The sequence below is a fragment of the Callithrix jacchus genome, chromosome 12 (genome assembly GCF_049354715.1).
Source record: "Callithrix jacchus isolate 240 chromosome 12, calJac240_pri, whole genome shotgun sequence".
NCBI classification, from domain to species: Eukaryota; Metazoa; Chordata; class Mammalia; order Primates; family Cebidae; genus Callithrix; species Callithrix jacchus.
The window spans coordinates 26,259,992-26,283,583 of record NC_133513.1 but is presented as its reverse complement, the minus strand read 5'-3'; the positions used below and the strand labels follow the sequence as shown (position 1 = coordinate 26,283,583).

The window sequence follows — 23,592 nt, the reverse complement described above, 5'->3', positions numbered from 1 at the left end:
CCTTTCTTTACTAGAAAGCCAAAACGCTGGCATGATCTTTGTAACTGTTCCCTATTCATTTTGCTTTGACCTTAACACACTAAAGTTGAATTCCAGCCACTCAAATCCGTTTGAGGGTGATTTTAAGAGATTCCAGGGGATCTCAAAGCCCCTTAGTTAATTTAGCCTTCCTGTCTCACTCCTTGGCGTCCTCAGCCCAGAATCCCAGAGCCCTCGCAAGAACCCAGGTTCGGAAACACCCGGCACGCACGAGGTTCTGGGGATTCCCAGGCGTGGAGCTGGGCAGATTCAGACAGCACCTCCTAGTATGAGAAGCGCTGGAGGCAGGGCTGGGTGATATCTCCTCCCCTCGCCCTGAAACAAAGTGTTCTTTCGCTAGAGTCCAGCCCTCCCGGCCGATGCCCCTGAGCAACGCCGCCAGGGTTTGCAGAACGCTCGCGGGGGCTTGGGGCTCTCGGGACAGTACCTGGACACTCGAAGGGCGTGGAAAGCCGCGGCTTCCCCTCCGCGTCCCCCCGACGCGTCTCCACCAGCCCGCGGAGCCTAGGGTCCTACCTGTACCACTCCAACCCCTTTTCGTAGTTCCTGTCGAAGAAGTGCGGCTCTACGCCCACCGCCCGCACGTCCGGGTGTACGCGAATCGCCTCCAGCAGCGCGCGGGTCCCTCCTTTCTTGACCCCGATGATGAGCGCCTGCGGCAGCTTCTTCTCTCCATAGTCCGGGGTGCTGACGGCGCCGCCCCTCTCGCTGCTCCCGTTGGCCGCTCTCCGGCCTGCGAGATCCTCGTCGGTGGTGCTGGACTCCTGCGCTTCCCTCTCCGGCAGCGCGCTCTGCGCCGTGATCATCTCGCTGGGGGCCAGCGGGGTCCGGAGCCAGGCGTCCCGGGCGCCTCCGCCGCCGCTCGGCAGTCCCCAGCCGTCGGTCCCGGGGGCGGCGGGCTGCTCCGGGGGCTCGGGCGGCTCCCCTCGGCTCGCGTTGTCCAGCGGCGGCGGCGCGGGCGGCTGCGAGGGGGCGCCGAGGCGCACGGGGGGAGGCAGCAGAGAAGGTGGCGGCGGGCTCGGCGGGGGCTCGGCGGCGGCGCCGGGCGATTCCTGCAGCGCCAGGGGGAATTGCAGAGAGCCCGAGCCGCCCAGGAGGCTATAGCACAGGTAGGTGACAGACAGGGACAAGGTGCACATAAAAAGCAGCTTGCGCGCCGGCGGCCCCTTAGCAGAGGCGCCGGGCGGCGGCGGCGCGGCCAGAGGTGGAGGCGGAGGCGGAGGAGGAGGAGGTGCGGGCCACCGGGCCATCGCGGCTCCCGGCTCGCGGCGGCGGCGGCGGCGGCAGCAGCCCCCGGCGCTGCCCGGACATGGTTTCAGCCGCCGCCCCCGCCGCCGCCGCCGCCGCCGCTGCTGCCCAGCCGCCCCGGCTGCATGAAGCGACGCCGCTGCGCCCCCGGCCCTGGCCGCTGTCCCGCTGCGCCCGGGGGGAGCCCGGCCGCATGGCCCCCTGCCCCACGCTGCCCGCCGAGTCCGGGTGGCCCCCCACCACCCCCCCCTCAGCCTCAGGCAAGGGGACCGAGGGGGGCGCGCGGACCCGCCGGCGGCACCTGCTCCGTCTGCAGCGCCCCCGCTTCCCCGGCTCCACCGCGGCTCCTGCTTCAGCTTCTGCCGCCGCTACCGCGCGCTGTTGCAGCCGCGAGTTCCTTCCCCGCTGCTAACTTTCTGCCGCGAGACAGGAGAGGCGCGGAGGGGAGGAGGAGGGGGCCGGGCGCGCGCCCGGCGCAGCCGAGGGAATGGGGGTGCGCCTCGCGCGCGCCTGCGAAGGGGGGCGCGGGAGCGGAAGCGTGCGCTAGGGCTGGGGCACCCGGGAGAGCAGAGATCGTGCCCCACCCCAGCCCTCCCAGCATACACGCACTTGGGGTGTTTCCCACCGCACCTCGCGTAGTCCCTTCCCTTGGGACCTCGGGACGCCGTGTTCTCCATTCCTTTGCCCCAATACTTTTTAGGGAAGTAGAGCCCAACGCCAGCCGCCGGTGCCGCGCACCGGGAGCTGGAGGACAGCGGTGACGAGCTGTGGCTTCCGCTTTTCCCCTGGGACTCCAACTCAGCCCATCCCGACCCCCACTTCTCTCGCCCGGGATATCCTCCTGCCTTCGGTCCAGGAGTGAATCCTTCTCTAAAACTGCTTTCCCATCCCGTCTTCCATCTTTCCAGCTTCCCCATCTTATCTTGAAGCTCCTGATGGGTGGAGCTTTGACACAAGCCTCCAGGTTTCCCAGCCCCAGAGCTTTTCCATCTGTCCCATCACCAGGTGACAGCACTTTCTGCTTCAAGAGATGAGGCTGTCCCCTCCTCGACACCCTTAATCACAGGTGCACACACCTGTGCCTCTTTGGGGGCAACGCCACTAACGGAGTTCATGGTTTCCTGGACTGAAATCGTGTGGGACCATTGTCGCTCTGAACACCTAATAAGCGGAGACAAGCTGGGTTGCAGGGGGTCTGTGCATCGCCTCACTGAATTTTTTTAAGTGTATTTTCTTTGCAGAGAGCTCTCCACCCCTAACCTCCCTCTCCTGTGGGGAAATGGTAATCAGAAGGCTTTGGAAGATTCACAACTAGACTTGCTTCCTGTTGCATTTTGCTCAGGGGAGTGAGGAAAATGTGAGAAAGACGCAGAGTGATCAACTGAGGCACTCCAGCAAACTCTGCTTTCTGCAACCGGGGCTGGCTCTGCACAGAGCTCAGCCAGGTGCCTCCTGGGGATGGCTCTAGTGAGTCCCAATTGCCCCCCAGCCACAGCTGGGTGTTTGGCAGGGCTGCTTTCCCCTTGTTGGCTGCTGTGGCTGGCATCTCCGGTTTTATCTGATCACGTAATAGGAAAACCAGTTGAAATAAAATGTCTATAATGTCTAAATATTAACGAGATGCCTAGTGCCAAAGAGAAAAAAAATATTAATCAAATAAGATGAAGAACACGGACTTTTCCCTGAGTGAACAAAAGCTCACTGCTGCTCTCAGCTGGACACGAGTTTCCTTCACTGCAAGCTTTAGTTCAGATAAAGATTATTCCTTTATAATATATTTTTTATGGTACACTGGAGGCCTCTGAAATGCAGAGTCTGGTGTCCTGTAAATCATTCTGTGTAACTAGGGATGCTTTTTCAAACACCACACAACTGCATTACTGTAATGTCAATGGGAAGGGGCCAACTGGAACCGAGAGAAACAAGCACTGCCTAGCCCTCCTTGTGCTCGGAGGCCTGCTCCAAGGTGGTCAGCCAGGAAGCCTGGGTTGCAACAGACATTGCCATGTCAGCAACCAGTCTCCTCTCCAAGGCCCAGGCACTAGGATGCCCAGTATATATGGCCCAGGTCCTCCTTGCAGTTCCCGCCTAGCACCCAAACTTTCCTATCTACCCTCTCAGCAATCCAAACAAACCTGCTCCATGCCGAGTTTTACTAAAGATGTGCTCTCGGCTGGGCGCAGTGGCTCAAGCCTGTAATCCCAGCACTTTGGGAGGCCAAGGCAGGTGGATCACGAGGTCAAGAGATCGAGACCATCCTGGTCAACATGGTGAAACCCTGTCTCTACTAAAAATACAAAAAATTAGCTGGGCATGGTGGCACATGCCTGTAATCCCAGCTACTCAGGAGGCTGAGGCAGGAGAATTGCCTGAACCTAGGAGGCGGAGGTTGCGGTGAGCCGAGATCGCGCCATTGCACTCCAGACTGGGTAACAAGAGTAAAACACCGTCAAAAAAAAAAAAAAAAAGATGTGCTCTCAAATTTGGAAGGGTTTTGGTAAAATGGTATTAAAATCTACGGTGGCAAATAGAGAGCTGAATGTGGCCAGCACGGTGATATTAAGAAATGTAAACTGGATGCAATAGTTTAAATTGGGGGCTTTCCCAAACAAGAAAAAAAAAAAACCCTTGGTTAGGAGGTTACTGTTGAAAAATCAGCAGATCCTGGCCAGGCTCAGTGGCTCATGCCTGTAATCCCAGCACTTTGAGAGGCTGAGGGGGGCAGATCACCTGACCAACATGGTGAAACCCTGCCTCTACTAAAAATACAAAAGTTAGCCAGGCTGTGGTGGTGCGTGCCTGTAATCCCAGCTACTCAGGAGGCTGAGGGTAGAGAATTGCTTGAACCCAAGAGGCAGAGGTTGCGGTGAGCCAAGATGGTGCCACTGCACTCCAGCCTGGGCAACAGAGTAAAATGCTGTCAGCAAAAAAAAAAGAATGAAAGAAAAATAAGCAGATCCCAAACTGAGTCCCTCAGTCAGAGCTAAGAAGCTGCTACCCCTTTAGGTAGAGCAGACGTGCTGTCATTTTCACAGTGCTCATACAAGTTGCCCCCGCACATTTATGTCACTTGCCTGGACACTGCTAGTAAGGACACTGCTCAGTATCCCTTTTGCCTCCAATCCTCAAATAGTCACACTTTAATAACAAACTCTTGAAAGAATAGAGCCCCTTTGGTAAAATGTCAGGCCCACAAGTGATAGGGAGGAGGCGGGCTTTTTTGGAGAGGAGCTTTGTAAATTTCACACTTAGGCAGTTGCCTATTTTTTATCCACTTTTGAGCCAGGCTTTTTCTAGGAGCAAGTCCTTGAGAAACCTACAATGAAAAGTGGGAGCTACCTACACAGGGCAAATTCTGACGTCATCCAGCCATTCCCAATGGGTCTGAAGACTGGATGGTAGATAGTTTTGTTTCCCCTGCCAACACCCACAGAATTCCTCATTGCCTCAGTATGCCTCATTTCTATTCATCCTAGACCACAATAGCAGATCAGTGTTTCTGAGGCAATGTTTTTAGCCCTACCAATGTCCCCCACCAACTCAAAAAATCCTCTATCTCACTACCTAACTAATAAACTCCAACCTTTTTACCTTGGTACTCTCCAACCTGTGGTATATCTCGCAATTCTGCAAAACCGAACAGTGCACGCTATCCAAGCGTACACACTGTATTCTTCTCTTCTGTCTCCATAGTATCAGATGATAGCATTCAAGCCAAGGTGTCATTTGCTAGCTAAATGGCTTTTGTTTTGTTTTGTTTTGTTTTGTTTTGTTTTTTTGAGACAGAGTTTCACTCTTGTTACCCAGGCTCGAGTGCAATGGCGCAATCTCGGCTCACCGCAACCTCCACCTCCTGGGTTCAGCCAATTCTGCCTCAGCCTCCCGAGTAGCTGGGATTACAGGCACGCACCACTACTCCCAGCTAATTTTTTGTATTTTTAGTAGAGACAGCGTTTCACCATGTTGACCAGGATGGTCTCGATCTCTTGACCTCGTGATCCACCCGCCTCGGCCTCCCAAAGTGCTGGGATTACAGGCTTGAGCCACCGCGCCCAACAGTTCATTTTACCTCCCTCAGCCTCAGGTTCTGCATATACAAATTGTGGATAAGACTCACCTCAAATTGTTTTTATAAAGAAGTAAATTGAATTAACTAGAATATGCAAAAATCCCTGGCTCCCTGCCTGACATGGGGTGGCTACCAATAATTATTCAAATCTAAATATTGGCCCATGCCATGCTCTGCTTCCTTTTCCTATTAAAATTTTATTCTTGAAAAATATGTATGTACTCTTTTTTCAAAACTAGCCCAGTGTATCAGCTGAAGTTCACTGTCCTAAGATGTTCAGTCTGTACATTTATAATGTCAAGTCTAATGCCTTCTGGAGTGTTGGTAAAGTTTTAGGGTGTTTGGTTTGTTTATTTTCTATAAAATAAGATCACTGGAAGGATTTATGGTAACTCAAATAACTAAAGGGAATCTTTAAAAATCGACAACAACAACAAAAAGGAAAAAATTGGCTTTGGAAAGGACACTACATGTGGGGTGGTCATGACCGACATTCACCAAATATTGTCCAGTCTCCTTGTGGACATCTGGTAAGGATATTCTTCCCTGGCCCCTTAAAGTTAGATGTGACCATGTGCTGCTTATAAAGCATGAGCGGAAGTGAGGTTTGTCCCAGGCAGAAGCCTTGAGAAGCAGGAGGAGATTTGCCATGGTCTGTTTTCTCTCCCTAGCAATTGCAAAAGAAAAGGGTTGAATACAGGGTCTTAGCTTCTGTATTAGGCCTTTCTCTTATTGCTATAGATAAGTACTGAAAAGAGGTTTAATTGGCTTATGGTTCTGCAGGCTGTATAGAAAGCATTATGCTGGCATTTGCTTGGCTTCTGGGGAGGCCTCAGGAAACTTACAATCATAGTGGAAGGTGAAGGGGGAACACACACATCAGGTGGCCAAAGCAGAGGCAAGAGAGTGAGGCAGGAAGTGCTATGCACCTCCACTCACTCACTGTCACTGGAACATTACCAAGGGGGTGGTGCTAAACCATTCATGAGAAATCCACCCCCATGATCCATTTACCTCCTACCAGGTCCAACCTCCAACATTGGGGAATTCAACATGAGATTTGGGCAGAGACACACATCCAAACTAAATCAGCACCCATCTCCTCAGTCCCACACATTGTTTAAGGATAATATAGATCCAGCCCCTCATGACAGGTATATGATCAAGAAACAGACCTGTGTTGTTTTCAGCTCTTGAGACTTATAGCTTGGTTATTACCACAGCACAGCCTAGACTATATGACTGGTTAAAGCACACTACTATTGATTTTCCTTGCTTTTGACCAAGGTGGCTTCATTCCCCCAATATTAGAAGTCTCCTTCACAAAAGTAGATCAATGGAATATTAGAAGCACCATCAGTTAGAAAAGAAAAGTTTCCCAGAAATATAGACAGCATTCTTGTCTCATACATAGCAACTATATTTCCTCAGTTCATCTTCCACCTATTGATTAAAAAGTATATCTATAATCTGGGTATGGTGTCTGATGCCTGCAATCCTAGCGCTTTCAGAGACCAAGGCAAGAGGATCACTTGACCCCAAGTAGTTCAAGAACATTCTGGGCAACATAGTGAAACCCCATCTCTACAAAAAAAGTAACAGATAAAAGTGTATCTATAGAAATCTGGAAGTAAGCCTCCAAACAAAACCAACATGGTGATAATGGGCCACACTGTATACTTGTAAAAAGATTTAAAACAGAGTAACAGTGGCCATGAACATATAAGACCTTGCATTGAAAAGGCGCTTACATAGGAAATAGAAATTACTTAGGGCTGAAAGCACAACAGGACAAAATCTGGTGGATAGAATTGAGCAATACACATAAAAACGATTATAGATTCAAATAGGTTTATCCCCCCTCAAAACAAAATTTTTAAACAAATGACCTTCATGTTCAACTTAAGAGGTTAGAAAAAGAACAAGAGTCCGGAAGTAAGAAAATAATCGATAAGCGCCAAGCTTATGTGTGTATTTATCTGCTCTTTATTTGTTGCTACAGACTGAATTGTGCCCCCCTTCCCCTGCCTCTCAATTCAAAATGCTGAAGCGCTAACCTCCAATGTGACTGCATCTGGAGACAGGGTCTTTAGGACGTGATTAAGGTTAAATGGGGTCATACATGCAGAATCCTAATTACCTAAGTCTGTGGCTGGATAAGAAGAAATGATCTCTATCCCACTCCCTTTCTTCCCCCCCGCCATGTGAAGACACAGTAAGAAGGTAGCCATCCGCAAGCCAAAAAGAGAGACTGTGCCGGAACCGGACCATGCTGGACACCTGATCTTGAACCGCCAGTTTCCAGAACTGTGAAAAAATAAATTTCCTTTGTTTAAGCCACCTAATCTATTATATATTGTTATGGCAGCTTGAGCTAAGACATTTATCTTTCATGTTTTATGTTTATTTGTGTGTTTATTGTATTTTTATAACTTTCCTATTGCTTGATTGCTATCTCATTGATTCAGAAAAGTCTCTTTTTATTAGAGGTATCAGGTTTTTTTCTATATCATATATCTTCCAGTTACTGAGTTACCAATTTGCCTTTACCAATAAACTGGTTTTAGTGTTTCTGGTGACATATGATTTTCATTATTATGTAGTCCATGTCTCAATTATGGTTTTGTGTATTTCACCTTTGATGGAAAAAGGCATCCCTCAAACTATGTAAATTCATCTATACTTTCTTCTAGGACTTTTTTTGTTCTTTTTCTACACATAAATGTTTAAAGCATCTGAAATTCATGTTTGTGTATAATTTCCCCAAGCTATCTAACTTTCTTTTCTTTTTATTCCTAGCACTGGTTATTTCCCAATAGCTTAAAACTCCAATGTCATAATAAACTCATAATGCTGGAATTTTCCCATCTAGAAATATAGGAAGCCAATCTCCATTAATTCAAATATTTTCTCTTATTAGACCTTCTGTAATTTCACTGACATAAACCCCGCACAAACCTGGAACTGAATTGGTGTTTTGACATCTCACACTGCTTTGTTCAGTTTTATAAATCTCTCGCACTCCTTTTGTTTCATTCATTTATTCATTATTTCAATTGTCATTTTTAAGCGACTAGTATATTCTGGGCTCTGGATTAGACGTGAAGGATAAAGTAGTGAGACAGACAGCAAGGTCTCTGTCCTCATGAAAGCAGAAACAGTTAAACAAACAAGTTTAACAAAGTGAGACAAGTACTAAAAGAGAGAAAATACAATTAGGCATGGTGGCTCATGCCTGTAATTCCAGTGCTCTGGAAGATCGAGGTGGGAAGATCACTTGAGGCCAGGAGTTTGAGATCACTTGAGGCCAGCCTGGGCAACATAGTAAGACCACCATCTCTATAAAATATTTTAAAAATTAGTCTAGTGCAATGGTGCATGCCTGTAGCCCTAGCTTATCAAGAGGTTGAGGCAGAAGGATTAGTTGAGCCCAGAAGTTGGAGGTTGCAGTAAGCTATGATCACAACATTGCATTCCAACCTGCGTGACAAAGAAAGATACTGTCTCTAAAACAATAGAGAGAGAGAGAATACAGAATGCCACATGCTCTGGAAGCACGTTGTTAAAGCAGCTAACCTAGAGTACAGGCATGAGAGAACCCTTCCCAGAGGAAGGGACATGTATGTCCATATTGGATTAAGCCAGGTAAGCAAGAAAAAGATATTTTTAGTATGTGCAACATCTCACCCATTTCACTCATTATAAATACGCTTAGCAACTTGAATTGAAGGCAACTTCCTTAAGAGGAAACAAGTATTTGCCCAAAGCTACAGCAAACATCATGATAAAACATGATGAAATATGAAACCAAACTCTTTAACAGAAGGCACAATGCAAGTATGCCTTCCAGTGTAGCTTCAATTTATCAGTATACTGGCATCTGCAGGTAATGCAATAGGAAAGCATAATAACATGAGAGTTGGGAAGAAATAAATTATTATTTGCCAACTCTATGTTTACTGGCAAAAGAAAATCTACCAACTAAAAAGCCTGGCAAAGGTGGTGAATAAAATTCAAAATACAGATCAGGTGCAGCAACTCAGACCTGTAATACCAGCACTTGGGGAGGCTGAAGCAGGAGGATCACTTGAGGCCAGGAGTTCGAGACCAGCCTGGGCAACATTGCAAGAGCTCATCTCTACCAAAAAAAAAAAAAAAAGAAAAGAATATTACAAACAAAAATTCAAAATTCAGAGAGTAACTGCATTTCTATATACAATCAGAATACAACTTGAAAATATAACTATAAAAGAATATCTTATTCGGAACTATAATAAATTCTGATAAGTATTTAGAAATAAACAATAAATGGCAAGCAAACTAATACTTATTTGAAAACAGAAATTTATTGTCACACAGTTGTGAAGGCTAGATGTCCGAAATTAAGGTGTCAATGGGCTATGTTGCCTCTGAGACCTTGCGGAAAACCTTTCTTTGCCTCTTCCTAGTGATGGCCAATTCTTAAGGTTCCTTGGCTTGCAGCTCTGTCACTCTGGTTTCTACCTCTGTCATCACAGGGCATTCTTCCTGTGGGTCTCTAATTTTTTTGTTTGTTTGTTTTTTTGAGACGGAGTCTCACTTTGTCACCCAGGCTGGGGTGCTGTTGCGCTATCTTGGCTCACTGCAACTTCCGCCTCCCAGGTTCAAGCAATTCTCCTGCCTCAGCCTCCCAAGTAGCTGGGATTACAGGCACCTGCCTTTGTCTTCTTGTGAGGACACCTGTCGTTGTGAGTACGGTCAGAACCTAATAACCTCATCCTAACTTGATTTCATTCATAATGACCCTATTTCTAAATAAGGTCCCACTCACAGGTACTGGAGATTAGGACTTCAGCTTATCTTTTGGGGGGACACAATTCAACCCATAACACATATAAAAACATACAAATAAACAAAACCTATACATTTATGAATATATCATATTGGTGAATATTCAGGATGTAAAAATACAATCCTCACCATTAATCAATCAGTTCCAAATAATTTCAAACAAAATTCCAACAGAATTGGATGTGGGTATGGATTGTGTATAATTTGACACATCGATTCTAAATTTCACATGCAAGTATGGAAGCAAAGTAAAACCCCTTTCCGAGAAAAATCAGAGAAATTACTCTCACTTTAAGAAGGAAATGGGGTTTTAATTAACATAAAAGAAACATTCCAATAAATTTTTTAGCTCAAAAAGTACATTGTTTATGCAGGTGCAATGATGTAAATCTATGTTCTGATAAAGCTGAATTTACAATCTCATGAAATAATCAAGGAGTTTGGGGCTGCTGAGATTACACTAAAATGAAGATACCACGTATCTTCATAAATACATAGTTACTTATTCTAAGGAGGAATAAGTAACTATATACTCTAATATCCATTATAAGCAAGGAAAAAAAATGAGCCACTTAATAAGACATTAGGCAAATCATAAGCAAAAAGAGTAAACAAGTTTCCCCTGTCACCATACACAAAAGAAAATCTAGACAGATTGAAGACCTAAGTATGAAAAGAAAACCTTATGGTTGGGTGCGTTGGCTCATGCCTGTAATCCCAGCACTTTGGGAGGCCAAAACAAGAGAATTGTTTGAGACCAGGAGTTTGAGATCAGCCTGGGCAACATTTTCTATGTTGTAGAGCCTGTCTCTACAAAATATAAATATATACATGGGCATGGTGGCTTGGCTCTGCATTTCCAGCCACTAAGCTGGGGTGGGAGGATCACTTAAGCCCAGGAGGCCAAGGCTGCAGTGAGCCATAATTGCACCACTGCACTCCAGCCTGAGCAACAGAGCATGACCCTGTCTCAAAAGAAAAGACAAGAAGAGCTTTCTAGGTTTTGTAAGAAAATATAGGATGACATTCAGGTAGGGGTGTCATAAACAAGAAACAGAAAGCATATGTCGTAGAGGAAAAGACTGACAGAGACTGAATTTGCCTACATTTTAAATTTCTTTTAATCAAAGGACACCATTAAAAGAATCAAAGAAAAAATAACCCAGGAGATTGCCTTAATATTCAGAATATATGCAAAAAACTCCAACGAATAACTTGAAAATCAGTAAAACAATAAAAGGATATAAACAGGCAGTTCACCAAGGAGAAAATCTGGATGTTAAATAGTCATAAGAGATTACATTCAACCTCGCTATTAATCAAAATAGTGAAAATTAAAACACTGGTGATATTCCATGTCATGCTCATTAGATTGGCAAAAGGTAATGTCTTTTAGCTTCAAATCTTAGTAAGGATGTAGGGGAAAATAATATCACATACTTCTAAGAGGAATGTAATTGGCACAACCGCACTGGAAAAGAAATACTTGTTTAACAGTATCAGGTAAGAGTAAACCTGGGTCACTGTATGACCAAATACCACTTCCCGGTGTCTTCACTAAAAACACTCACTTATAAACACAAGACACATGTAGAGTGTTGTTTTGCACAGTATAAAGGGAAACAATCGTTCCATCAGTAAGGAAATGAATTGCTGCAGTTTATTCATACACTGGAATGTGATTCTGCAGTTAAAGAGAACAAACTAGTTCTGTACATCCTAACATGGCTGCAGCTCAGAAAGCTGATTGATTAATAAGAGGTGATCACAGAAGGATACATGCAGCATGATGCCATTTATGTAAATTTTAAAAATGCATAAAATTATAATAATGTGTTAATATCCTACACATATGCATAGTCTCAGAATGTTTCATATTAATTTCAGGACATTCATACCTAGGATGAAAGATAATGGACTGGAAAAATGAAGTTGGAGGTGTAACTGCAATATTTTACTCCTTAAAAGCAAAGATGTGTGATGAGATGAATTGTACCTCCCAAAAATTCATATGCTGAAGTCCTAACCCCAGTGTCTCAGAATGTGACCATATTTGGAGACAGGACCTTTAAAGAGGTGATTAAGGTAAAATAAAGTAATATGATTAAGGTAAAATAAAGTCATATCAGCCCTAATCCAACAGGACCAATATTCTTGTAGAAGATCAGGATGATGAACATCTACAAGCCAAGAAGAGGGCCCTCAGAAGAAACCAGCCCTGCCAACACCTTGATCTCAGACATCTAGCCTCCAGAATTGTGAGAATATATGTTTATGTTGTTTAAGCCACTTGGCCTGTGGTATTTTGTCAGGGAAGCTTTAGCAAACCAATACAGCATGTGAAGCAAATATGGCAAAATGTAACATCTGTTTATTTTAGGTATTAGGACCATAAACATAGGTAATATTATATTTTTGTGTTTAAATACGTCTATGATAGTTAAGAAAATGGCCAGGTCTCTGGGAGGCTGTGGAGGGTGGATCACAAGGTCAAGAGATCGAGACCCTCCTGGTCAACATGGTGAAACCCCATCTCTACTAAAAAAAATACAAAACATTAGCTGGGCATGGTAGCACGTGCCTGTAATCTCAGCTACTCAGGAGGCTGAGACAGGGGAATTGCCTGAACCCAGGAGGTGGAGGTTGCGGTGAGCCGAGATTGCGCCATTGCACTCCAGCCTAGGTAACAAGAGTGAAACTCCATCTCATAAATAAATAAATAAATAAATAAATAAAAAGAAAATGTCCAGGTATGGTGGCTCACACCTGCAACCCCAGAACTTTGGGAGGCTGAGGCAGGATTATCACTTGAGGCCAGGAGTTCAAAACCAGCCTGGGTGACATAGTGAGACGCTGTCTCCACAGAAAAAAATGAAAGATAAAAGAAAATAAATAAATAACAAGCAGGTTCTCTAAAAGGAATGGCTCAAATGCAATAAAAATGTATCTTTGGTTACCTTATAGGCCCAGGTGGGTATGGCAGTTTTGTCAGAGGTGTTTGAACCAGAGCAACTCCATCTTGAATAGGGCCTGGGTAATACGAGGCTGAGACCTACTGAGCTGCATTCCCAGGAGGGTAGGCATTCTAAGTCACAGGATGAGATAGGATATCAGCACAAGATACAGGTCATGAGGACCTTGCTGATAAGACAGCGTACAGTAAAAAAGTTAGCCAAAAACAAGATGGCAATGAAAGTAACCTCTAGTTGTCCTCACTGCTCATCATATGTGAATTATAATACATCAGCATGCTAAGAAACACTCCCGCCAGCACCATAACACTTTACAAATACCATGGCAATGTCAAGAAGTTACCCTATATGCTCTAAAAATGGGAGGAACATTCAGTTCTGGGAATTGCCCACCCCTTTCCTGGAAAACTCATGAATAATCCACACCTTGTTTAGCATATAGTTAAGAAATAACCATAAAAGTGGTCAACCAGCATCCTTGGGGCTGCTCTGCCTATGGAGTAGGTATTCTTTTGTTTCTTTACTTCTCTAATAAACGTGCTTTTATTTCATGGATTCACCTCGAATTCTTGCATGAGATCCAAGAACCCACTCTTGAGGTCTGGATCGAGACCTTTTTCCAGTAACAGTTTGGCAGATAGCTGTCCTTCACATAATGTGTCAGTTCCCCAGAATCTTGTCTCTTTTGGCTGTGCCAACCCTGAGGGCATTATCATTCCTGCAACCAACCTGCACAAGGAGAAAGAGGATGCATGCAAAAGACATACCTGCTTTTCAAAAGTTCCAGCCTGGAAAAGGTGCACGTCGTTTTCACTCCCTTTCCATTAAGGAGCCAATGGAAAGCCAGTTCCATGCCACACCTCACTGCAAGCAGCCAGCTACTGAGCTTAGCTGTGTGCCCAGGACTGGGAGGAAAATGTGGATTTGGACAGTTAGTAGTCTGCCTCCTAAAAGAACATTAACTACTCTTATGTTAGTCAGCATTCTCCAGAAGAAACAGACTGATAGGACATATATAAAGTAATTTATTATGAACAAGTGGCTCATACGATTATAGAGGCTGACAAGCCCCAAGATCTGTGGTTCGCAAGTTGGAAATCCAAGAGACTGATTGTCTAGGTCCAGTTCAAGTTCAAAGTCCTGGGGATGGGGAGAGCTAATTTTTCAATTCTAGTCTGAAGACAGGGAAAACGAAAATTCCTCCTTACTCAAGGGAAGGTGAGTCTTTTTGTTCTATTCAGGCCTCCAACAGATTGGATCAGGCCCACTGATCCCAAATCTCTACCCCAGTCCACCAACCCCAATATTAATCAACCCAGAAACACCTTGATCTCAGACATCTAGCCTCCAGAATTGTGAGAATATATTTTTCTGTTGTTTAAGCCACTTGGCTTAAACAACATACCCAGAGTGTTTGACCAAATATGTGAGCATCTTGTAAACAGTCAGGTTGACACATAAAATTTCTCAGCAGGCCAGTCACAGTGGCTTACGCCTGTAATCCCAGCACTTTGCGAGGTTGAGGTGGGTGAATTGCTTGAGTCCAGGAGTTCAAGACCAGCCTGAGCAACAGAGCAAGACCTCATCTACAAAAGATACAGAAGTTAGCTGGATGTGGTGGTGTGAACCTGTAGTCCCAGCTACTTGGGAGGCTGAGGTGGAAGGATTGCCTGAGACTGGGGAGGTTGAGGCTGCAGAGAGCCATGATCACACCACTGCCCTCCAGCCTAGGTGATGGAATGAGATCCTGTCTCAAAAAAAAAAATTACCCATCACACCTTCTGCATAAAATAAATTATCCAGTTTTTACTCTTAGCTCCTTGCAACCTTTTCCTCACCTAATCTTTGGTATTCACTTTGAAATTCTAGATTTATTATTTCTGAATCAATATTTTAACATGATATATCTTCTTTATTACAAACAGTTCTTTTATGTGTGCATGTGTTTTCAGCCTATATTTATATAATCACTTATTCTTTTTTTTTTTTTTTTTTTTTGCCAGTCTCACTCTATTACTCAAGCTGGGGTGCAGTGACACCATCTTGACTCACTGCAACCTCTGTCTCCTGGATTCAAGTGATTCTTGTGTCTCAGCCTCCCAAGTAGCTGAGATTACAGGTGCCTGCCACCACACTGGCTAATTCTTGTATTTTTAGTAGAGATGGTGATTCACCATATTGGCCAGGCTGATCTCAAACTCTTGACCTCAAGTGATCCCCCCACCTCAGCCTCCCAAAGTACTGGGATTAGAAGCGTGAGGTACTGCACCCAGATATAATCACTTATTCTTAATGCATACCGTGAGAAACTCCTTCAACTGTTTTCCCTTGAGGTATTCTGATTTGGCTCTGTTTTTTGGAATATATCTTCCTACAGGGTTAGGGCTTCTAACTGGGGCCAGAACTTGGCTGGGCCCCCAATTAAACAGTGTTCTTTTACATCAAAGACAAGAGTCAGCTGTTTTTCTGGATACAAAGGACTCTCCAATCATGATTAGATCAAAATAACCAAACAAGAAAACCAAAACCATTTTTCACAGGGGAATAAAAATGCACAGAAATGCAATTCTGCCTGCCAGTAAATAACACAATTATAAGCTATCTTCCTTCCTTTTTTATTTTCTGTTTTTGTAATTACAAAATAAAATATGAATACATACTAGTAACTCAGACAAAAAATAAGTCCAAGAATACAGATGAAACTGGAAGCTCCACTATTAACAAATATTGGGCTTACAAACTCTCACAGATATAATGAAAGCTATATCTTCAATGTAAAAGGGCATCAAGTCAGCCACTGACAGATCCTACAGTCCTGTTTGCTCTGGTCTTCCTGCAGCGGCTCAGTTTGTAATGTATTTGCCACCTCTGTCTCTCAGGTTCAAGGGATTCTTGTGTCTCAGCCTCCCAAGTAGCTGGGATTATAAAAGTGTGCCACCACACCTGGCTAATTTTTGTATTTTTAGTAGAGACAAGGTTTCACCATGTTGGTCAGGCTGGTCTCGAACTCCTGACCTCAAGTGATCTGACTTATCCTTAGTGTTCAGATAGCTAACAAGTATTATTGACGCCATTAGAAGTGAAATAGCAGCAAGGATATTGGCACAGTTATTGGGGAAGGGAGCAGGAATAAAAAGAATACAAATGAGAGATGCATAGAAATGAAAGGGGAGAGAATAAGGAACATGGCACATGTTTCCTGTGCAAATTATAGGAGAGTATGAATGATTTGGAAGTAAGAACGAATTGCATAAGACCAGAAAGGAATTGTGGCTATGAAATCTACCATATTCATCAAGAAGTGGGGGGAAAAATAAAAAGAAGGTAAGTGAAGGGGCAAAAAAAAAAAAACCCCACTTTGAGTCTATGGCAATAGGATCGACATGAAAGTCAGATGCCCACCCATCCACCTGGCGTTAACTGATACCAAGGATTTAAAAATCAGTGGGTTGTAAAAGGGTGGCCTCTGACTCCTCTGACGCATAGATGATTCCCACCTGGGTTTCGAGCATATCTGAATCCGCACACCATCAATGTGAATGGCAAAGTAGCACATGTAGACTTCAAACTGCTGGAAAATAATGAATGTATGGCACTAGCAAAGATGATGCAGGAAGAGACAAATACCTGCCTTAACCGATTTCCAAGGAAGACAAAATATATCTTTTTGAGAAAAATAAATCTGCTATAAAATATATGTGTAAGAAGGCAAAGAATATGCCTACTTTTCAAGCTTCAAAGAAATTGATTCACATTCCTGTTAAGCAGAAATGCAATGGGGACCGTAAGTTAAAATCTGTCTTAGTTACTTTGGACTTAAAAACATATGGGCTTACAAACATACATTCAAAACCAAATCTATCCCAAGTATAAACTTGCCCTACGTTACCATGGTTATCAGTTTGATAGGCACTAGCCTTTTTTCTGTTATAAATACAAATCAGATTATATAATAAAGAATATTATTTACTAAAATTCATGTGGTTCTAAATATTTAGGAGACTTTTTCTATCAGTACACATAGCTCTACACCACTCCTTTTAAATGACTACAGAGTATTACAGAGGCTACATCTACAGTAAGATATTAAATAATTTCTCTACCTATGGACATATAGGTTATTTTCAATTTGGGAGTGCGTGTGTGTGTATATGTATATATACATGTGTGTGTTTAAGTATGTATATATGTATATATAAAAGAATAATTGTTCTGTCAACTAGTACATGCATTTCATAATTTGAAAAAGTTGACATCAATGCCAACTTTTAAAGTTACCCATAGTTATTTATATATATATATATATTTTATTCCACTTCAGGTTCTGGGGCACATGTGAAGAGTGTGCAGGATTGTTGCACAGGTACATACATGACAATGTGTTTTGCTATCTTCCTCCCCGTTACCTGTATCTGGCATTTCTCCCCATGTTATCCCTCCCCTACTCCCCCGCAACAGTGTGTGATGCTGCGCTCCCTGTGTCCATGTGTTCTCATTGTTCAACACCCACCTATGAGTGAGAACATGCAGTGTTTGATTTTCTGTTCTTGTGTCAGTTTGCTGAGAATTATGGTTTTCAGATTCATCCATGTCCCTACAAAGACACACAAACTCATTGTTTTTTATGGATGCATAGTATTCCATGGTGTATATGTGCCACATTTTCCCTGTCCAGTCTATTATCGATGGGGATTTGGGTTGGTTCCAGGTCTTTGCTATTGTCAATAGTACCGCAACAAACATACATCTGCATGTGTCTTTATAGTAGAATGATTTATAATCCTTTGGATATATACCCAGTAAGGGGATTGCTAGGTCAAATGGAATTTCTATTTTTAGGTCCTTGAGGAATTGCCACACTGTTTTCCGCAACAGCTGAACTAATTTACAATCCGACCAACAGGGTAAAAGCGTTCCTATTTCTCCACATCCTCTCCAGCTCTGTTGTCTCCAGATTTTTTAATGATCGCCATTCTAACTGGTGTGAGATACTATCTCAGTGTGGTATTGATTTGCATTTCTCTAATGACCAGTGATGATGAGCATTTTTTCATATGTTTGTTGGCCTCATATATACCTTCTTTTGAAAAGTTTCTGTTCATATCCTTTACCCAATTTGGAATGGGTTTTTTTTTCTTGTAAATCTGTTTTAGTTCTTTGTAGATTCTGGATATTAGCCTTTTGTCAGATGAGTAGATTGCAAAAAATTTTTTCCATTATGTTGGTTGCTGGTTCACTGTAATGATTGTTTCTTTTGCTGTGCAGAAACTCTGGAGTTTAATTAGATCTCATGTGTCTATTATCACTTTTGTTGCCAATGCTTTTGGTGTTTTAGTCATGAAGTCCTTGCCTATGTCTACGTAGGCATTTGCCTGAATGGTTTTGCCTAGATTATCTTCTAGGGTTTTCCTGGTGTTAGGTCTTATGTTTAAGTCTTTAATCCATCTGGAGTTTATTTTAGTGTTAGGTGTCAGGGAGGGGTCCAGTTTCTGCTTTCTGCACATGGCTACCCAGTTTTCCCAACATCATTTATTAAACATGGAATCATTTCCCCATTGCTTGTTTTTATCAGGTTTGTCAAAGATCAGATGGTTGTAGATGTGTGGTGTTGCCTCCGAGGCCTCTGTTCTGTTCCATTGGTCTATATCTCTGTTTTGGTACAAGTACCATGCTGTTTTGATTACTGTAGCCTTGTAGTATAGTTTGAGGTCACTTAGCATGATGCCTCCAACTTTGTTCTTTTTGCTTAGAATTGACTTGGCTATGTGGACTCTCTGTTGGTTCCGTATGAAGTCTAAGGTGTTTTTTTCCAGTCCTGTGAAGAAGGTCATAGGTAGCTTGATGAAGATAGTGTTGGATCTATAAATTACTTTCGGTAGTATGTCCATTTTCACAATATTGATTCTTCCTAACCAAAATCATGGAATGTTTTTCCATCTGTTGTGTCCTCTCTTATTTCCTTGAGCAGTGGTTTGTAGTTCTCCTTAAAGAGATCCTTTACGTCCTTTGTTAGTTGTATTCCTAGGTATTTTATTCTCTTTGTAGCAATTGTGAATGGCAGTTCATTCTTGATTTGGCTCCTTTAAGTCTGTTATTGTTTTATAGGAATGCTTGTGATTTCTGCACAATGATTTTGTATCCTAAGACTTTGCTGAAGTTGCTTATCCGTTTCAGGAGATTTTGGGTTGAGATGATGGGTCTTCTAAATATACAATCATGTTGTCTGCAAATAGAGACAATTTGACTTCCTCTTTTCCTAATTGAATACCCTTTATTTCTTTTTCTTGCCTGATTGCTCTGGCTAGAACTTCCAGTACTATATTGAATAGGAGTGGCGAGAGAGGGCATCCTTGTCTAGTGCCAGATTTCAAAGGGAATACTTCCAGTTTTTGCCCATTCAGTATGATATTGGCTGTGAGTCTGTCATAAATAGCTTTTATTATTTTGAGATATGTTCCATTGATACTTAGTTTATTGAGAGTTTTTAGCATAAACGGCTGTTGAATTTTGTGGAGGGTCTTCTCTGCATCTACTGAGATAATTATGTGGCTTTTTTCTTTGGTTCTGTTTATGTGGTGAATTATGTTCATAGACTTGTGTATGTTGAACCACCATCGCATCCCTGGGATGAAGCCTATTTGATCATGATGGATAAGCTTTTTAGTGTGCTGTTGCAATTGATTTGCCAGTATTTTATTGACGATTTTTGCATCTATGTTCATCATGGATACTGGACTGAAGTTTTCTTTTCTTGTTGAGTCTCTGCCAGGTTTTGGTATCAGGATGATGTTGGTCTCATAAAATGATTTGGAAAGGATTCCCTCTTTTTGGATTGTTTGGAATAGTTTCAGAAGGAGTGGTACCAGATCCTCTTTGTAATCTGGTAGAATTCAGCTGTGAACACATCTGGACCTGGGCTTTTTTTGGTTGGTAGGTTATTAATTGCTGCCTCAACTTCAGCCCTTGTTATTGGTCTATTCAGGGTTTTGACTTCTTCCTGGTGTAGGCATGGAAGGGTGCATGTGTCCAGGAATTTATTCATTTCTTCCAGGTTTACTGGTTTATGTGCATAGAGTTGTTTGTAGTAATCTCTGATGGTAGTTTGTATTCTGTGGACTTGGTGGTGATATCCCCTTTATCGTTTTTTATTGCATCTATTTGATTCTTCTCTCTTTTCTTTTTTATTAATCTGGCTAGTGGTCTGTCTATTTCGTTGATCTTTTAAAAGAACCAGCTCCTGTATTTACTGATTTTTTGAAGGGCTTTCTGTGTCTCTATCTCATTCAATTCTGCTCTGATCTTAGTTATTTCTACAACTTGAATACTTAGAGTCTTCTTTTTTATATCTGATTTTATTTATTTGAGTCTTTGTTTCTCAATCTAGCTAAAAATGTGTTCATTTGTCCTTTAAAAAAAGCAACTCTTAGTTTAGTTAACCTTGCCTATTCGTTTTCTAGTCTCTGTTTCATTTATTTCTGCTCTGATCTTGATTATTTCCATCTAGTAAATTTGAACTTAGCTTTTTCTTGTTTTTCTAGTTCTTTGAGGTGCAATGTTAGGCTGCTTACTTTTGATCTTTATTCTCTTTTGGTGTAGGTGTTTACTGCTATAAACTTCCCTCTGAGAACTGATTTTCCTTTATCACATAGGTTTTGTGTTGTGTTTCCATTTTCATTTGTCTCAAAAAATGTGTTAGTTTCTTCATTTACCCGTAGGTTGTTTGCAAACATGTTGTTTAATTTCTACATATTAGTAAATTTTCCAAAGTTCTTTCTGTTATTGATTTCCAATTTTATACTGTTGTGGTCAGAAAAAATATATTTGATATGATTTTCATTGTCTTAAACCATTTGACCTTATTTTTGACCTATGATTTTTCCCAGAGAATCTTGTGCTGTGGAGAAGAATATGCATTCTGCATTTATTGGATTGAATGTTCTGCATATGTCTGTTAGGTCCATTTTATTTTATTGTAGTTTAAGATCAATGTTTCATTTTGATTTTCTGCCTGGATGATCTGTCCATTACTGAAAGTGGGTGTGTTGAAGTACCCTACTACTATTGTATTTTAGTCTCTCTTCTCTCTCTTCAGATCTTAGACATGAAGAGAGAGAGACTAAAATGCAATAATAGTTGAAGCTCTTAAGCCTGAAGAGGGAGAGACTCTCTTCAGATATGTATTTGGGTCCTTCAATGTTGAGTGTATATCCATTTATAATTGTTGCATCCTCTTGCTGAATTGAGTCCTTTATCATTCTATAATGCCCTTATTTTTCCATTTTTACAATTTTTAACTTAAAATCTATTTTATCTGATGTAAGCATAGCTACTCCTTCTCTCTTTTGTTTTGCATTTACAAAGAATATTTTTCTTTTTCCCTTTACTTTTAGTTGTACATCTTCACAAGTGAAATGAGGCTCTTGTGGGCAGTATAGTCTTGTTTCCTGTTGTTGCTTTTGTTTGTTTTTGTTTTCGTTTTTGTTCATTCAGTCACTCTGTGTCTTTCGATGAGAGATTTTAACCCATATGCATTTAAGGTAATTATTTACAGGTAAGGACTTACTACTGCCATTTTGTAAATTGTTTTCTAATTGACTTGTTGATCCTTTGTTCCTTTTTTCCTCTCTTGCTATCTTCTTTTGCGGATAAGTGATTTTCTGTAGTCATATATTCTGATATCTTGCTTTTACTTTTTGTGTATCTACTATAGGATTTTCTTTGCGGCTACCATGAGGCTTAAAAAAATACCTTATTATTACATATAACAGATTATTTTAAGCTAACAACAACTAAACTTTGATTGCAAAACTTAACTCTACACTTTTATTCCACCTCCCCACAGTTTGAATTTATATTTCACAATTTACAACTTTTTATATTGTAGATGTTTTAAGAAATTATTGTAGATTTTATATTTTAAACAGTTTTGTATTTTAACCTTCGTACTAAAAGTAAAAGTGATTCACAAGCCATTACACATTAGAGTATTCTGAAGTTGGTTGTCTACTTACTTTTACTAGTGACTTTTATACTTTCAGGTGTTTTTGTGTTACTCATTAGAATCCTTTTCTTTTGGCTTGAAGAACTCCTTTCAGCATTTTTCTTTTTTAAGAGACAGGGTCTCACTTTGTCACCTAGGCTGGAGTGCAGCAGTACAGTCATTGCTCACAGCAGCCTGAAACTCCTGGGCCTAAGTGATCCTCTCACCTCAGCTTTCCCAGGTAGCTGGGACTACAGGTTTGCAACACCATTCCTGGCTAAACCTTTCATCACTTCTTGTAAGAAGGGTCTAGTGGTAGTGAACTCTCTCAGATTTTGTTTCTCTTTGAAAGCCTTTATCTTTCCATTTCTGCAGGACAGTTTTGCTTAGTATTTGGTAGTTGTTGTTGTTGATGTTGTTTCTTTTCTTTAGCGGTTTGAATATATCATTGCACTCTCTCTTGGCTGGTAAGCTTTCTGCTGAAAAGTCTTCTGTTAGCCATATTGGAACTCCCTTATATGTTTTTTTGCTGCTTTTCTCTTTCGGCTTTGAGGATCCTCTTTGTTTTTTAATTTCAACAGTTTGATTATAATATGTCTTGAGGTAATCTTATTTGCATTAAATCTGACTAGAGACTTTTGACCTTTTATACCTGGATATTTGTATCTTTCTCCAGGTTTTGGATGTTTTCTGCTCTTCCTTTTTTTAAAATAAGCTTTCTAACCCTTTGTCTTTCTCTACACTACCTCAAACACCAGTAACTCATACATTGGCTCTTTTGCTGCCCACCCATAAATCCTGTAAGATTTCTTCAGTCCTTTTTCTTCTTTTTTTATTTTTCTCTTCTCACTCTATATTTTCAAATAACTTGTTTTTGATTTCACACATTCTTTCTTCTGTGTGATTAATTCAGCTATTGATGCTCACGGTTGAATTTTTCATTTCATTCATTGTATATTTCAGCTCCAGGATTTCTATTTAATTTTTCTTTATTTCAATCTCTCTAATAATTTTTGTTCTGGTCACTAATTATTTCCATCATTTTGTTGAATTGTTTCTCTGTGCTTGCTTAAAGTTTGTTGAGCTTCCTTAAAACAGTCCTTTTGAGTTATTTGTCAAGTAGTTTATATTCTATTTCTTTAGGGCCAGTCACTGACACTTATTTTGCCCTTTTGGTGGCATCATGTTCCCATGACTGTTCTTAACACTTGTGGTTATGTGTCAAGGTCTGCACATTTGAGGAAGTAGGTACTTATTCCAGTCTTCACAGAATGACTCTGCCTAGGAAAGCCTTTGGCAGGCATGGCACTGGGAACACCAGAAACCAGAGGCAACTGAGTCCTAAGATGCATCAGAAGCCCAGGTCCACTGTGGCAGATGTGCAGATACAGCCAGCATACCCCTGGGGCACATCAAAAGCTCAGGGCTACTGATAGCTGCCTGCCACTGAGAGC

The 23,592-nt window shown here is 42.1% G+C and overlaps 1 protein-coding gene across 8 annotated transcripts in view; it reads right to left on the bottom strand.

The window, feature by feature from the left end:
* The window catches only part of HS3ST4 (heparan sulfate-glucosamine 3-sulfotransferase 4), a 900,746-nt gene that overhangs the window by 434,429 nt on the left and 442,725 nt on the right, over positions 1–23,592 (bottom strand). For 6 of the 8 annotated variants that reach the window (XM_078344971.1, XM_078344976.1, XM_078344974.1 and 3 more), the window contains 2 exons: positions 13,144–14,063; positions 556–9,494 (listed from right to left, as the gene is read on the bottom strand). In XM_078344971.1, the coding sequence (XP_078201097.1) occupies positions 556–1,289 (734 nt within the window). In that variant the 5' untranslated portion in view covers positions 1,290–9,494; positions 13,144–14,063. The remainder of the gene's footprint in view (positions 1–555; positions 9,495–13,143; positions 14,064–23,592) is intronic. The other 2 variants (XM_078344972.1, XM_078344975.1) reach the window with 2 other exon arrangements.